This window comes from Trichoplusia ni, chromosome 4 (assembly GCF_003590095.1).
Source record: "Trichoplusia ni isolate ovarian cell line Hi5 chromosome 4, tn1, whole genome shotgun sequence".
Lineage (NCBI taxonomy): Eukaryota > Metazoa > Arthropoda > Insecta > Lepidoptera > Noctuidae > Trichoplusia > Trichoplusia ni.
The window spans coordinates 19,162,234-19,178,954 of NC_039481.1; the positions used below are offsets into that span (position 1 = coordinate 19,162,234).

Here is a 16,721-nt window from a genome sequence, read left to right on the forward strand (position 1 = left end):
AGCAGCCAGCATAACCTACATACTTTATATATAATTCCCAGTCAGTAACTTTCGTCATAAGTTAGAAAAGAAAAGGAAATGTTTCCTCGTCACGCACTTAATACTCACACTTATATACGCACATATAAAGTCTTAACTAATGACGTCAAATGCTCATGTTCCTTTTTAATTGCTGCTCTAATTGGATCTTGTATTAAATGAAACTTTTAAGTGTCTTGGTGGTGCTTTCTCATACGAATTATATTTTGCAAGTGTGTTTCTTAAGTATCTTTTTTAGGCCTAACAAAGAACTGCTGCTCCGTCTAATATAAAGCATTATTTAGGCATTATTTAAAAAAAAACGAGAACTTTCACAAAATTTCATCTAGCCTCGAATTAAGCAATGCTTATGTCATGAATACTAGACAACTAATAAATATACTTATGTGTTTCTAAATACATAAATGCCATAGATAAATTGCAACCAGACACCGAAAAAAATATCTTACTCACCACAAAAATATTTGTCCTGGGTGGTAAACAAACGCAAGACCTCAGGTATAGCAGTCAGCACCAATAACCACTACACCAACATGCTAAGCTTTCAGAATAAAAACAGATTACGCGCCGCGACTCCCTCAACCGCAACACTATCGATATTAACTAGAAAAAAAAGGTCGTCTTACAAAAACCTAATTAAAGAAACAAAGGAGTTCCTACATTATTATAAATCAGAATAATGCATAAAAGTCCAATGAACCGCCTGCATATCGATTTGAGTTGACCGCTCCCGATGGGATTACTCTCATTAACACCAGTTAATGGGTTTTCTGAGCTCTGATACTTGTCAATGCTTTCAATGCAAGTATGAAACGACATCTAGAGGGTCTGTGTCAGATTATTAAAATGTATGGCACCTTTAGGATCCGTTTCGGTTTATTTCTATGGAGGACGCAACACGAAACCAAGTCTTGAAGTTAAAATGACAACTTATAGTAACACTTCTTCCGAGTAAATAAATATTGTGTTCTTCATGCTATACTTCTATACTAATATATAAAGCTGAAGAGTTTGTTTGAACGCGCTAATCTCAGGAAGTACTGGTCTAAATTGAAAAATTCTTTTTGTGTTGTATAAACCATTCATCGAGGAAGGCTTTAGGCTATAAACCATCACGCTGCGACTAACAGGAGCTAAGATACAATGGAAAATGTGAAAAAAACCGGGCAGGTATACCTAAATCATAACTTATATCTTCTACCCTCGGGGACGAAGTCGCGGGCAACAGCTAGTTCTTCATAATTATGACTATTACAAGAAACCTTCTTAATGTTTAAGTGAATATTCAGATTAGAGGATAATATGCAAAGTCCTTTGGCACAATAAATCCAAATCAATCTTAGGCTGTGTAGGTCACATGGTGTCTCAGTTAATTTTCTGCGGCTTAACTATAAATCAAATCCGGAACATGAAATAACACATTTCCTTGTGTTAAAACAAAAGCAAAGTTTGTCTGCTTAACTTATGAACCTTGTTCATAAGCATAACAATTGACACCAATGTATTGAGACCTACACGTATACCACGTTTGCGGAACCCTTTACAAACATCATATTATGGTATTGTTTACTATTATTATCGGCATCGTGTTCGCGATTAGTACCTATTATTGTAACACTTACATGCCTAATAGATAGATCGTGCCAGACCGCACTGAACCGTAACAATTTGTGTTCACTCCATTAGATTTTGAACCTGCTAACTGATACACAAATGAGAATTTCATTCTTCGTTAAATTCACTTGATTGCTGAATATGTAGGTTAATGTTAATATATGGATATACCTAATGAAAAAGTTGCTTTAGTTTGATAATGAGGTTTTAATGATCACGATTTACGAATAATAGAACTGTCTGCTTAGAATTTTGAACACAATACGATAAAAAACGAATTTAGAACACAATGCTACCAAAACCAGCTCATTTATCAAGCATTCTAAGTTTAAAAGTTCTCAAGTGTAATAAATACAAATAACCCTAGCTTGACTCGCAGTGGAGTCCAATTTAAAGTATAATTAATATTTATTTAGTTGAGTATTTCATAAATAAGGTCCTATGGGTGTCGGGCAGCGATTGTGTCGTGCAGTACTTATGCTATCCATCATTTTGTAGCCCATTAACGCGTAGGGCGAAGGCTGAGGGCGCGCCGAGTCACGCCAACCCAACCGAGTCAACTGAAAAAGGAAAATACATATTTTGTGTAAAAGCATAAGCTAGGCCGTAAGCTTCTTAGAATATGATTTTTTTTATACTACATGTTCAGCCTGTTACTAAGACCTGCCCTTTAATTTTACTTTAAAACGAGTGTATATCGTAAGTACTACGCACTACCTTAGTGTTGGAGGCAACGTTTTTGGTTCCTATAATCTAATAAAACAAGTGCGTACTTTGCATATTGCACGCATTAATTTCAGTTAACACAGTACTTTGACCTCTACGCTTCTCGCTCTGCGGAGTACGGGTAAAGACAAGAAATTGTCAAAATCCTTTTTTTTCATTGACCCGTGGTAGAAACAAGCCCTCAAGGGAGCCTCTAGGGCATTAAGGCACGCAGTTCGTTCCGCTATTATTATTAATAGTGAAGCTATTCCAATACATCCTCTGATAAAGGGTAGGTAATAGGGCTTGTCCTCGCGTGCCAGTTGTACGCAAGTCATCTAACTTAAGGGAAATGGGATTTGTAGATTCTCGTAAAATGGTTTAATGGCCCTATTTGAACAAAACAAAACTGATTTGTTAGAGGAAATTGATACAGTGAAAACACTCACCTAAATTTGTTTATAGTATTTTTTGGTCAAATTTACTTTTGATATAAGATTAATTACACATTTAATTTGTACTTCCAAAAGACTAATACGATGTTAGATATAAGTAATTAAATATAAATATATAGTCAATAATTACCAAACCCAGTTATTATTCGTCGCAATAGCAAAGCAAAAAAAAAATCATAATATAATAATGATATGACTTTCACTTATCATGTATAATTTACTTTCTCAGTAGAGACATGCGACTGATGGAACGCTCCGGAGCCGAGTTTTCCCAGATCACTTGGATTTTAATTACCGATTTATTTTTGCGCTCGCTATATTATATTTAAATGGCCAATTAAGGAGAAGATAATATTAGCTCCCGATCTCAAGGGAATGGTTCTGGCGACAATTGTCTTTCTCCCAAATCGGCTCAAGGATCGTTCGAAGCTTAAGTTTAACGCCATGAATGGTCCCAATGAGCAGCGTAACATTTTCCATTTTAAAATGTTCCTAAATTTAGAATTTGTCGACTTTCGGTAATGAACTCTACTAGTTTACGTTCGGGGTAACATATGAGGTCCGGGGTCAAAAATATCGCTAAGTAATTTTATTTATTTTGGTCCTTGATGTTGGTAGCAATTGATGACGGTCGGGTGAGGCGGCGGGCTGCGACCGCTCGCACGTTGTAACGCCTCGCTATAAATATTAGATGCGGCGGCTCCTCACGCCAGTGCGAGCCGGAACCGTGAGAATCGATAGTCCACAACACGTATGTGTCACTATCTTGTCCCATATATTCTAATAACACGAAATAATGTTCGCGCTCTGAGGTATTCACACCCCCAAGAGTATATTAGGGTCCGAACGCACAGTTTACGCGTCAATAATAAACAAAATGAAATACCTTCGTTCCACTTGGAGCTCCATACAAAATCGTAAGGTATTTCAGTATTAAAGAGGCTTCGCAAAGGATTGTTAGCTGTTTGATCAATAAAACTGTTATTAACTGGACGCCGTTTGCAGTAGGTCGCAGTGAAAGGAAAAGAATGGGTCATTAAGCCTTAATAAAAATAAATCGTTATGAGCTATGTCTAGGTCAGAAGAACGCTTATATTTATTTATTGAAATACTTTGAATAATTTAAGTATAACAGCACGTTTTACAGCAAAGACAAATTTTGTTTACTCATAAACGATGTTGAAATAACTTTAACATATTTTTTAAACCTGTATCATGTCCCTAACTAAATATTGATATAGGTCCCAATTCAATCACATAATGAGTAAGCGGTTCATGCTTAATACCCTCGCAGATTAGGAAAATCAATTAAGTCCAGTATGAAGAAGGCTTGTGGGAAAGGTCGTTTGAATAATAGATTAACTGTCGTAGATATCAAGCGATTCGACCCGATACACTAATAGCGTCAGCCTTGTCATTTGCTTCTAGTTCGATTCAGGCGCCTGTCATTTATTCCAAACAAACTTGGGACGAGAAGTCACAAACCTTAGGCATTTTAGGTAGCTGACGCACAACCTTCGTAGGCATAGAAATGTAAATGATGTTCACGAAGTTTCCTGCTTTTCAATGTTATCGTAACGGTAGAGTCGGTAAAGCCTCTGCCCCCTTCTTGTATGAGTTTTTGGCATTGAAGAGAGATATTCAATCTTTTCACCTTATTTTACATACTGATAGTTGGCCCAGCAATCGTTGTTTTTCCTAATAAATTATTTCTAGTTGTATGTATTTTTTAATGCCACATTATTTAAAAATGGAAACAAAAAATTTCGTCCTAAAAATAAAATATATTTTAGCAACCCTTAACACTTAGGGGTATGAAAAATAGATGTTAGTCGATTCTCAGACATACTGAATACGCATATAAAATTTGGTAAAAATCTGTTAAGCCGTTTCGGAGGATTACGGTAACTAACATCGTGACACGGGAATTTTATATATTAGAAGATAAGTAGTTACAGGTCGAAAAAATGGCTTTGATAAAAAAAATCATCAATTTTACGTACCTGGCCAGAAGCCACTTTCCGCATCCTATTTTCAACTAGGTCAGGCTCTCAACAGATAGGGACAAAAGTTTTAACGAGACGAGTACCTATCGGCTGAATTTCTATAGAAATAGGTCAAAGTACTATAGAAACAAACTAACTGGTATTACAGGGAGTTGATTAAACAGTTTCCAGCCTCATAATTTTGATAAAGACATAATTCTGTTAAGGAAGTGTAAGCTATGCCTTTCACTCTGAGTTATGCGCAGTCAGGTGGGCAGGAGAAGTACCTACCTACTTCCTTCATTACAAAAAGAAAGAAATGTTTCATTAATAAATAAATATTAGTAAAAGTACTATTGTACTTTGAGTAAGTATATGAGCACTTAAGTTGCAGGGTCATATAACTATACAACGTTCAACCTTGTGCATAAATATAGCCTTGACCGGTCTAAACCGGCAGTGGTTCTCATTAAATCAAATTTAATGATATAATAAGGTAAAAAACATACATAAGTGTTTATTACATATTTTTAAAATATTCAATTAAGTGTATTTAACAAGCCTAGACATTTATTTGGTGTGTAACAAAAAACATTAGCTACAGTAAGTTTTTTAGATACAAGATTCGAGGAGGAACGAAGACCCGAAAATGTTGTTTAGCATAAAACATGAGACACAACGTAAAATGTTTTTGGATGTACTTCTTACTTGCTTAATTGTAAATGCTCATTGTAGTCGGGTTGTGGCTCGAGCGGCACAGAGACCTGAATTATCCTAAACAAAGATCGTTACTGCTTTGGAATTGACAATTATAAAGCTGAATTGCTTTATTTAGGCGTCTTAACGAGATTGTTAGGGAACAAAAGGCATTATGCCCCAGCTCCATTCGAGCGACAAAAATGCGCTTCATTTCGTCTTTTCTCTTCGTAATTTGAAGTGTAAACAATTAGTTTGAAGGGTCCCGAAGTTTTCTCGGTAATGAGATTAGTTTCCGGTTGTAAGCAGGAAATCAATTTGCTGGCATCCAGCCATGCGCTCACAGGCTGAGCGAGTGAGCGAGCGAGCTCCTCACCTAAGTATTCTATAACACCCTATCTAAGCCCTGATATTGGCAGTTGGCTTTGTAGCCTGTATCTAATACTATCGAGAGAGCTTAACTAAAGAATTAACTCTTAAGATCGTCGTCAGCGTAACACAAGAACTACGTAATAAAATTTTGATACAGTTTCGCAAAGTTGTATTTGAGTTCATTATAAGACACGAAATAAAAATAAAATAATGCAACAATTACACATCATCACATCTACATAATAATATAGGTCTAATAAAACTCTCATTTCATTGTATTAGGTGACATAAAATAAAAAGCCAAGATGAGGAAAAATAACGTTGTGTTTATACTTCACTGTGAAATTTGTAAGTGCCATTAGATACCGTGGCTTGGTGGCTGAGTTAAATTTAATTAAATCTCTTATTTATCTAAAGTGTTCGTTCTCCGGGGAATAAGTACAATTAAACTTTTCTATTTAACAGATGAACAAATCTATTGAAACTTAGTGGGGTAGTTCAATACCATCAATTTCATTTTATCGGTGTCTTTAAACTTTGGCTTTCACTTTGTTGGATGGGTAATAAAAGAAGCTGGAGCAGAATTTAAACTTTACATTTTACAAGTAGAGGATCCGCAGGCCACACTGTTGACTTTCCTCTACTATCGTACACACTAGTCGTTATGCCTATAAACAGAGGCCAAAGTGTAGGGTCAAGTTGGACTCGTGAAAAAGATATTTGGTAGCGACCTGACCCGACTCCCTAATTAGCTAGATTTGCCAGCGGATTTTATCCGTAAATATGGCCAGCGTGGTATTAAAAACATGTACATTTTTTAACAACTTTAACGCAATTATTTTTATTACTTAATTGTACTAATTTACTTTTGTTCTGACTGTGACAAAGTATATAATTTTAATACTGTTATTTTAATTAAGGAATTGAAAAATATCTTAAGTGGAGAACTATCTAAATAAATCGTTTAGGGACACAAAAAAACATAATGAATAACATTTTATATTGACTTTAACCACATACAGTTTGACAGTTTATAAATTGCCATGCAATTAGTATGCAGTCACTGCCGACGTTCGTCCGTAAATACTGTCCACGGGGTATAACATGGTAATGCCTTCCTTCTACCTACTTCTATATGTAAATTCAAGATGCACACGTATACCACAGTTCTGGGAATCCCATACTTATTCGATATCTTTTACTTTAATGTCAATATTAGCATATTCATGAGTGTATATTATGTAGTTTTCCATTGCGGGTCGAGAGAAAGGATTCGACATTTCCTCTCTTATTATTTTAAAAAATCGTGGGAAATGCGAGAATATTCGGTACTGTAGTAGTCTATGTTTTTTTTAGTAATGTTATCTTTAGTAAATATGGGTGAGGTCGGTCGTTTTATTAAGTGGGTGCGTGCGGGGTTGGGGTCGGATTCCGAGACACGGGCCGTGTTGTTCCCCCGCCCGAGCGCCCGGACGCCCGCCCAAGTCGCGTAGCACTGCTGCCGCACTGTGGAGTAATATTAAAATCCTCGTTCAAAATGAATGCTCGTGTCTCCATTCACTTTTTGGCTTTACTATCTACTTTTAATAATCCCTCTTTCTAGTAACTACTATTCCCACAGTAGTCTTATTTATCATTAAAAATTCCCCCTGATTACTTAACTGTCTTTTTGATATGCTCTTAAATTAAATCTGATTGAATACGAGCCAAAGTTTATTCTACTTGCTTTTAAGCGACTCTCTAAGAATTTCTATTAGATCCCTTAGATAAGTAAGTATGTTTTCAGACATAAAAGCGGTTTATCAGCATTATATCGACGTAATATAGATTAATGACCACGTTTTCGTGTTCTCCAAAGTTTCCCAATGCGTGCTGAATGAGGAGAAAAGGCCCGCTCACAATATCCGCCTCTGATCCGCAATATTACCGTATAGCTACATAACGTATAGGATATAAAATTCAATGTCTATAATACAAAAATGTATGTTATCCAGACGTAACGCTCTGTGATCGTTTTTTCTAATAAGTCTGTAGTACCCATTATTCCCCATTTTTACCTGCCACAAATAGAGGTTTTTCTCAGGTGTTTCATGTAAAAGCAATATAAAGATGATGTTATACCCTCGCTGTCTTTGTGTAGATGTTGTAGGTACAGTAAAATGAAATAGCTTTTAATAAGTTTTGATAAAAAAATAAAGCCAGTTAGATTTTTCACAACTGTATCACAATTTTGTAATTAATATTCTTCAGACTCGTTATAAAAAGTATAAATGTAGCACCTGTACATATACGTAGATTTGTATAATCAAGGGATTTTAATCAAATTCAAAGGACATTTTCAGGATTCTATTTTTGCGTCTACCCTTTTGAAATGTCATGCCTGTAACCAATGATTTGGGGCTTACATTTTAGGCAGTTGCCCTTTATTAAATGAATGTAATATAAAAAGTAACTTTGGCGATGTAATCTTAATTTATCTGGGTTACCTTTAAGAGAGGTCTCGTTAATTCTTTGATAAGGCAGTAGTGTTTATATACACGAGGACTTCATAAATAATGTTTCTTTGCAGATAACCATGAGGATCAAATCATTGGACAATGGTAACATCGCCGTTTACAACAGGCAAGAAGTATTGTCTCACAGGAATCCAGATAATAGAAGTTGGTTAACTGCAAATAACACAGAGCAAAGTCTACGTGAGAATTCAAGAGACTACTCACAAGTATTTAATAGTAATACAATATATAACTCTAGAAAGAATTCAGGGACAATTGAAAATACGAGTACAGAAATCGGCGCAGACAGCGATGCCTCGGCCCTGAGCGCGGAACTGGTATGCAACAGACAATATCGGATCAACAGCAGGAACGTGAATAGCTCGGAGTCACGTAATAGCAACGAGACAGACAATCTGGAGGCAACCACAGAAACTATCCGCGCTCCTTGTGAACGTTTTATATGTACGTATTTTCCGTTTTATGCCTTCCTCTGCATGCTATTGTATGTTAGCAACTTTCCTGATATGTTCATTATTCATTTTCAAATTTCAGCTAATACTAATGCATATGCGGACACAACGCCAATTGACGAAGAGAGAGCATTCGAGCATTCTGACACAGATGAGATGTCTGAGAACGGCATCCATCCTGTACCGAGGGGAATCGTGAATCCAAATTATCCTGGCTTCCAACACTTAGCGCACACATTACAGGTAAAGTTTCACTTACGAAAAGAAACCTTGGAAGTGTTTAAACTTTGCTCGTTACAGCGACACAAAAGAAGCCCCAGTTGTTACGGAATACAACTCGGTCGGGAACCCTACGTGCTTATTTATATCTGTGTACGTTTTACTGGAGTATTTTCCTTTCCAGTCCGTAAATAAACTTTTTCTTGTTAAGGATGTTGAAATTAAAAATGTCTTTTATTTTCTTTAGGACTATTCTTCAAATATTGAAAACTTCTATCATTCAGAAAATGAAATGACGGATGACGATGTGGATATTGAAATAACTGATCTCGCTTACGAACCTGAACCGAATCAAAATGGGACGGAGTATAAAAACGTAAATAACAACAATACTATCAAAAATGACTTAATAAAAACAACTATTTTGTCGCCACAAAACAAAACATATTCACAGAAAAACCTTGTAGATAGTCAAATACAAAATGAAATACCAGATTTATTGAAAACTGTATCTAAAAACAATAACAATAATGAAGAAATATTTAGTTATGAGTTGAACTGCTCAGATGCTGATATAGAGAATAACTTTAACGCCAAGGATATTATTGGTGATTTTAATAAGGAAATTGAAGATGAAATCAAACAGTTACTCAATTATAATATCAACATCCAAGATGACTTAGAAGAATTACGCAAAGACATAAAGGACACTTTTGCGAAACCTATTGAGAATACAATTAATAACATAAGTGATGTCGTTAATCATGTCATAAAGAAATTAGTGGAAACACAAACCGAAGTAAGTGACGAAAATGAGGATGAAGTGAAAGAAAATTTAAATCAGCAACAGAAGATTGACCAAGAAATATGTAAAATAAATAAAGAAAATGAGAAAAACACTCGTACAGAAATGAGTCTAAGCAGGCCTACGTTTTTACTAATAGAAAATAATACAAGTGGCAAGATAACGGACGCCTTCCTCTCAGACGGAAAGGACGAAATAAACATTAATGATTATGACACCGAGAAATTGAGCCTTAATGTCGAGAATACTATTAAACAACTGAGCACTGAACTTCGAAAAATAATTCCAAAATTAGATGAAATGCGAGAACGCGATAGGATATGGGCGGAAAGTAAAAAAGAAACAGTCATTATGGATGGAAATTCTAATGAAATAGCAAATAGTTCTAAAAGTAACTGCTTAACGAAAAGTGTACATTCGCCAGAAACGCCTGGTGTTAGTAAACCTATTAGACAAAATGATAATCATGTTAGTGTTAGAAAAAATTCTTTACACTTGAAGAGGTATGTAAAATTTTCCGATTATCTTAATCATGATAACCAATTCAACTTTCTAGTTAAATTCGATTACTTTCTCATACTGCAATTATTGAGATAAGTAGATCTAAGGACATTATTTTGCTTCCTCTAAGTGTTGATAGTGTGAAACTAGGATAGCAAGATATTGATGGTTGATAAACACTGCAAACCTACAAATGCAAATTCGTATCCTCATGCGTGTAGGTAATAACGTTTAAAATAGATTTGACGCAGCCGTCCGTATAACTCAGATAAATTGAGGAGGGAAGTTACGCTTTGTACTCTGAGACAACTCGTGTCAATTTTGATTTTAATTTAGTTTGATCGCAATCAACTAGTGGAATAGTGGAATTCATGAACATATACAAATACGTGTACGTCAATTTGCCTTATGTTGTGATCTATTGCAATATTAATTTGTGAAATGTATTCATACTTCAGTGAACCCAAAGCGGCCAGAGACAAACAAAAAGAACTAACATCAAGTAAAAACTCTTACCGCACCGCTCAAAATAAAACATCCGTCCGTAAAAATGATAACGCGAAAGATTTAGATTTGGGTAAGTTGTATTCATCGTTTTTTCTGCTTGTTCCTGTTTTCCATTAAAAACACATTGTATAGCTTAGCTAAAAGATAGAGCCACATTTGGATTAATATTTAAGTCCGCACTATCGCACTACCTACCTCAAAGTACCCAGACAAAATGTTAGTTAGATTTTTTATGATCTCAAAATGTGGTCAAAAAATTACCTTAATAGGCACTGGAATCCTCATACCGACCACCTTAATGTGATTAATGTTATTCTATAACCTGAAGCTAATGTCGACATACCTAATTATTCCTCCTGGATAATTACTTACTTTATTAGTCAAGACTCAGTGTTTAATTAGGTATGCACGTAATAACTACATTCCATACTATCCAAACGTTTCATCGTAGTATGTACCTACTTGTATTTTCATCAGGCTTAGGCTGGTTGGTCCAAAATGTCTAAGTTTTTTAGTCCGCTTGCTATAAATAATACGACAAAGCTTTTAATGGCTAAGCAAAAGATGGGACTTACCTAAATTAAGTTTCAAATTAAAGAAACTATTTTGTTCACATTACAGGAAGTTTTGACGTTTACAACATAGAAACAGCGTTACCCAAGCTAGATTTGGATGCTATTGAAAATCATTTAAGAGCAGCTAAAGAAGCTGAAAGAAGGGTAAGTTACTGTATTGACATTGCTTGTGAAGCAGTAAGCGGGCACAAACACCGTGTTGTACCAATCTCTATATATACAAGAAAAACATAAAAACGCATGTAATACATATATCTCACAAATAATAATTCGAATTTCGCGCTGTTAAGGTAACGGTAACCGCACATTCGCAAATTCGCGTTTGATCCACGTCTGCTGCCGCAGCCATGTGTAACAGTTAATTATCAATAGGTAGTACGTCCAGCTTTCTAAGGTGATTTGGCGGCGTAGTAGGCTGCCAGCCAGTCTCTTGCTAAATACTGACTCATTCCGCAAAGTGTGCGGGTGTTGCTTGGACTGTATTAAGTTTGTTTTGTTTTTATAAATATTCATATATTTAAGTGATGGCGTCAATGCCGTATTTTGTTAACACAGAACAAAGACATTACAAAAAGGATACTAGGTTTTTACTGGATTTATATACAATTACGTATGATAACCATGAATCAGTTGACAACATTTGTTGCCTAGTAAGTATTTTTGTTTTTTTTTTACTAAGATGTGGACATTCCCTGCTTATGCGTAACTTATTGAATATAGGTTAGGTGGAACACGTCTTGACCTTGTCCTAAATGTCAAATTGACAGGACTTCCATTTTTTTGTTTACTTTAGTCGTTTTACAGTTATCGTTTGTACAAAGCCATCCGTGCCATATTATTGCCAAAATAAAGAAGACTGATTAGTTTTTAATATGTTCGAAAATATAGTTACTAATATCCGAAGGAAGTTTAGCACCACACCTGAAGAGATTCGAGAAAACGTTGTCGTAAAAAGTCCAGAAAAATCTGGATTGAAACGAAGTTTACATCTTTTCAAGTTAAAGCTATTCAATAAAAGTGACAGTGAAAACATTCAAGTAGAAGATTGTGACGATACTGTTTTAAGTCCAAGAGCTATTGGATCAGCTGAATGTGCTTTAACAGAAATTGAATGGCCAAATCTTGCTGACAATAACCCTAATATCTTAGAGAAATTTACAAGAATTGTTACTTTATCTGACAATGCTCCTTATGCCAAAAACGTGAGATTATTACGGCTAATATTAGTTAAAATAAATAGTCTATGTTACAACAAACATAGTTCATAAACAAATGAATATTTATGATAGTCAACCCACTGGTTTGCAAATTCTAATCTTATGTTTTCTTACAGAAACGCAATGACCGAGAAGAAATTAGAAGACGCCTGGCTATGGGGGCAGAAACTGAGGAGTACTATAGCATGGGGCACACTGACCGGCCCGGGAAGAAACCAAGTCTGCATTCACGACTACAAAGTGGTAAGTATTGTTACAACTTATGTTAGATCATAATGGCTTGTTTGAACGGTAATAATCACACTACCTAGAACAATGTAAGTATAATTTAAGCTATTTGTGGAACATTTATTAACATAAATAATGTGTAATTAGCTAACATAATACATATTATAGAAATGTATTTGTTGTGAAGGCTAATACCATTGAGTATCTATATAGATATTATTGAGACATAGGAAGTTAAATTTTTAATGAATTTTTACTGATAGCTTTTTGATTCTCTGGTTCTTACACTATATTTTATCACTTGGGATTTGGGAATTATTGGTTTAAAATAGCTTTGTTTATCACACAAATTATCTTTATTGGTGGGAGCGGGTGAATGGTTTACACTCATATAAATATGGCTTTTATGTTCAAAACTAATATGGGAATATTGGATCTGTCTACATTGTTTGTGTGAATGTGTTGTTTTCACTATCATATTGTGATTTGTCATAACATATGTGTTGTGGTGTGGTACAGGGATGAACCTACAAATATGTTTCATGAATGAGACAGCATCTGACAATGAATCTCAAGCATCAGATATTGAAAAAAATCATAATAATACAAAAAGTCTGTCACGGTCGAGCATATTTAGCAAGTCTAACTACAACCATCCTTATCAGACAAGACCTCTGTCGGTTAACATCACAAAAAATGACAAAATTAGTACCGTGCAGAGTGGTGAGTATATACTGCCTATTGTTCCATTTTGGGGTCACTCTGTGTGCTAAATACACCATCACAAAACCTTGTCACTAACATCTTGCCTCTGCTTTTAAATTGTAATAATTTTAAGTTGACATCACATAACAGTTGCTTGGCTCATTTAGAAATTTGAAAATGTTTCTCATTGTCCTTTACCTACTTTTTAATCTGCACAACTAATAAATATGTAAAAAACAATAATTTTACTATGATAATTAGCATGTTATGTGTGAGTAGCCAACTACAAAGTGCATCTGCACATTGTTTTATTTATTGTATATTTTCTTTCAGGTGCAAAATTACGTCCTTCGTCACTGTCATTAAAGACAACTAAGTCTAGGTCATCACATTCACTGGGACACTTTGAAATAAAAGAGTCTGACTTCTATGTCCTCCAAGCTACCCTGCAGACTGAAGCCAGGATTGCACTAGCACAGGCAAAGGAGATGGCTCGTATCCAAATGGAGGTGAATATTAGTTACTATATTTTTTCTGTGTTTTTGTTCTACACATAGAAAGCAAAATCAGTGGTTTCTTAGAAGAATACTAACATTTATTTTAGCTATTTACTTAGATATTGAATTATGACCTTAACAAGTGGTGTTAAGAATTGAGCAAAAATAAAAGATAAACTTTAAAATTTTTATTCATGTTGATGACTTTTTTAATCTCCGAAAGAAAAATCATCAATGTTAATTACCTACTTGCCAGCTGTTAGTTGTAAATTTGAACTATAATTCTTAACGAACCACCTCAACAGATTTAATGAAGCAGTATTTTGAATGTATGACTGTGTATTGCAGCGCGAGCGCCGCAGCCGCGCGGTGTCGCCGGTGACGGAGATGCTGCGGCGCAGCATGCACAAGGCCAGCGCGCCGCTCGCCGCCGACCGCCGCCGCGTATCGCGCCAGCTGCTCACCGACATGAACATCGCACAGCTACAGGTACACTGGCAGAAAGGCTATAAACACATCTCTCTAGGTACCCACAACAGTCCCATCGATAGTTCTTCTCAGGATAATCAGATAGGAAATGTCGACTCCAGCGTTCTTAGAAAAGAAGACGTAAAAGTGATGATATATCGTACTTGCAGAATAAATGATTTCAAGAAGCTCCTATACACCACCAACTCAAAAGACGTTTCTCATTAAAATTAGGAAACCACTAGCAGAACCTTGATTTCTCTTTACATCTTCGTTACTAAAAAGTATTCCTACGTAACAAACAACTCTGGAAACTTCCAGTATTAAATTGCTTTGTAAAATTTGTAAATTAATCTCGGAACCTTGTTTTGTTAGATAAGATTTCATATTGCATTTAACACAAAACGTTCTCAAGTTGTGTGATGTCTCAATCAATTTATGGGTCATCAAACTTAGTTAAAACAATAGCCTCCCACTCGTAACATTTTCGTTGCATTGCCTTATAATTTATGTATGAGTCATGTCGCCTTATTTCGATGCATTCACACGACTTTTTTTTCCATTCTAAAGATTCGTGTCGAACAGTCCTTAATGCTAGATTTGTTAAACGTGCAATATGATATTGCTTGTTTTTATGACGTTTTGCCGCGGCCTTGAGCAACAAGATTTGCACCGCCGCGTACTTGATCGTGCACAAAGACACTAATACAATGGATTTATAACCACAATGACTATTGTGTACATTTTTTGTAGTTTTTTTTTTGTTGTACACATTAGTATTATAATTTGTCGTGTTGGTTATGCGTAGTTATGCAATACTTTAATTTATTCATACTGAATTTCGCTACTTACAAAATAATTTAGAGAAATTTTAAATGCTGATCAGTAATCAGTTATAACAATCTGAACTTTCTTTAATAGGTTTAATATTAAATCGAAACTGCGTTTAAATAGCTGTAATTTATTTCCATACAATTTATCTGTCAAATACAAAAGATATTCTTTAGATATAATGTGGGCGTAATGATGATTAGCTTTCCAATTTTTTTGAATTGACTTTCTAACTGGCTATCTTTTTTAAGGAGGTTTCACATTGTATTTTTTATTGATTACAGGTGATAGTGAATGAGTTGCACTCTCAGATCGAGTATTTGAACGACACGCTGGTGAAGTTACTGATGGCACGCGACGAGCTGCATATGGGACAAGATTCCATGCTTGTGGATATCGAAGACCTGACGCGCTATCTGTAAGCATCCTAACCTAACCTATTTTTTTAACAGTTTCTTATAGGCTAATCAATTTAATCTGTCGTCGAATATTTCGATTACGATTGCGATTTATTCACCCCAAGACTTTATATAATCTATCAATATCTCGCAATTTAATTGCCGGATATTTATTGATTAATCTAAGCTTTGGCATGCGATTATCAACTTTCTGCTTATCTTTTTTTCGAACAATGATCAGCAAACCAGATGCAAGTGTTATTTGTGTTTATCACTTAATTATTCCAATATTCCCGAAACCCTTCAAAAGTTTTCTTCTGTTTCTATTTTCGTTTATTCTATATGTTACATTGGCGTAACCCCAGACAAAAATACTTATATTCTGTACTCTGCTGAGCAAACGCCTTTCGCCGAGTACTTGAAGTATATTATACTAAACCATAAAACCTCAGCTCATGACCTCCTTTGGTTTAGGCCTGTTATGATTTTATCGCACAAGTAACGTTACATGTTTTTATGAGTATACTTAGCTCATATAAATTTCATTTTCTTGAGAAACGTTTAAAATCTTGTTATTAATATTTGTAGGTAGGTATTTTTAATAAATTTCAACGACAACGTTAAATATTAAATAATTGCATATTTTGATTTTTGTTAATGATCTGTTATTCTATTGTTGAGTATTAATGTATATTCTGGATATAGATATGCGACTTTTAATTTGTGTGATCCAAGCCCTCAAGTAAATGAACCTCCAGAAAACGAACCAGTTGAAGAGGAAACCACTGATGTAATACCTAATGATAGTTACAGTAGTATATATAAAATAAAAATAGACTTTAAAACTAATACATAAGATTCATTTTTACTTTACCATAACTTTCACTCATCTTTGTTTTCCATCATTGTAATATTGAAAGTCTTAATTTTATGTAA

General features: G+C 35.0%; 1 protein-coding gene across 4 annotated transcripts in view; it reads left to right on the forward strand.

The window, feature by feature from the left end:
• Positions 1-16,721, forward strand: part of LOC113493459 (schwannomin-interacting protein 1 homolog) — a 30,953-nt gene that overhangs the window by 9,186 nt on the left and 5,046 nt on the right. Inside the window, exons 2-12 of one of the 4 annotated variants that reach the window (XM_026871451.1) lie at positions 8,436-8,826; positions 8,917-9,077; positions 9,301-10,361; positions 10,818-10,936; positions 11,488-11,585; positions 12,775-12,901; positions 13,406-13,609; positions 13,925-14,100; positions 14,437-14,577; positions 15,672-15,805; positions 16,491-16,575. In XM_026871451.1, the coding sequence (XP_026727252.1) occupies positions 8,442-8,826; positions 8,917-9,077; positions 9,301-10,361; positions 10,818-10,936; positions 11,488-11,585; positions 12,775-12,901; positions 13,406-13,609; positions 13,925-14,100; positions 14,437-14,577; positions 15,672-15,805; positions 16,491-16,575 (2,691 nt within the window). In that variant the 5' untranslated portion in view covers positions 8,436-8,441. Of the gene's footprint in view, positions 1-8,302; positions 8,827-8,916; positions 9,078-9,300; positions 10,362-10,817; positions 10,937-11,487; positions 11,586-12,774; positions 12,902-13,405; positions 13,610-13,924; positions 14,101-14,436; positions 14,578-15,671; positions 15,806-16,490; positions 16,576-16,721 lie in introns of those variants that run through there. The other 3 variants (XM_026871452.1, XM_026871455.1, XM_026871453.1) reach the window with 3 other exon arrangements.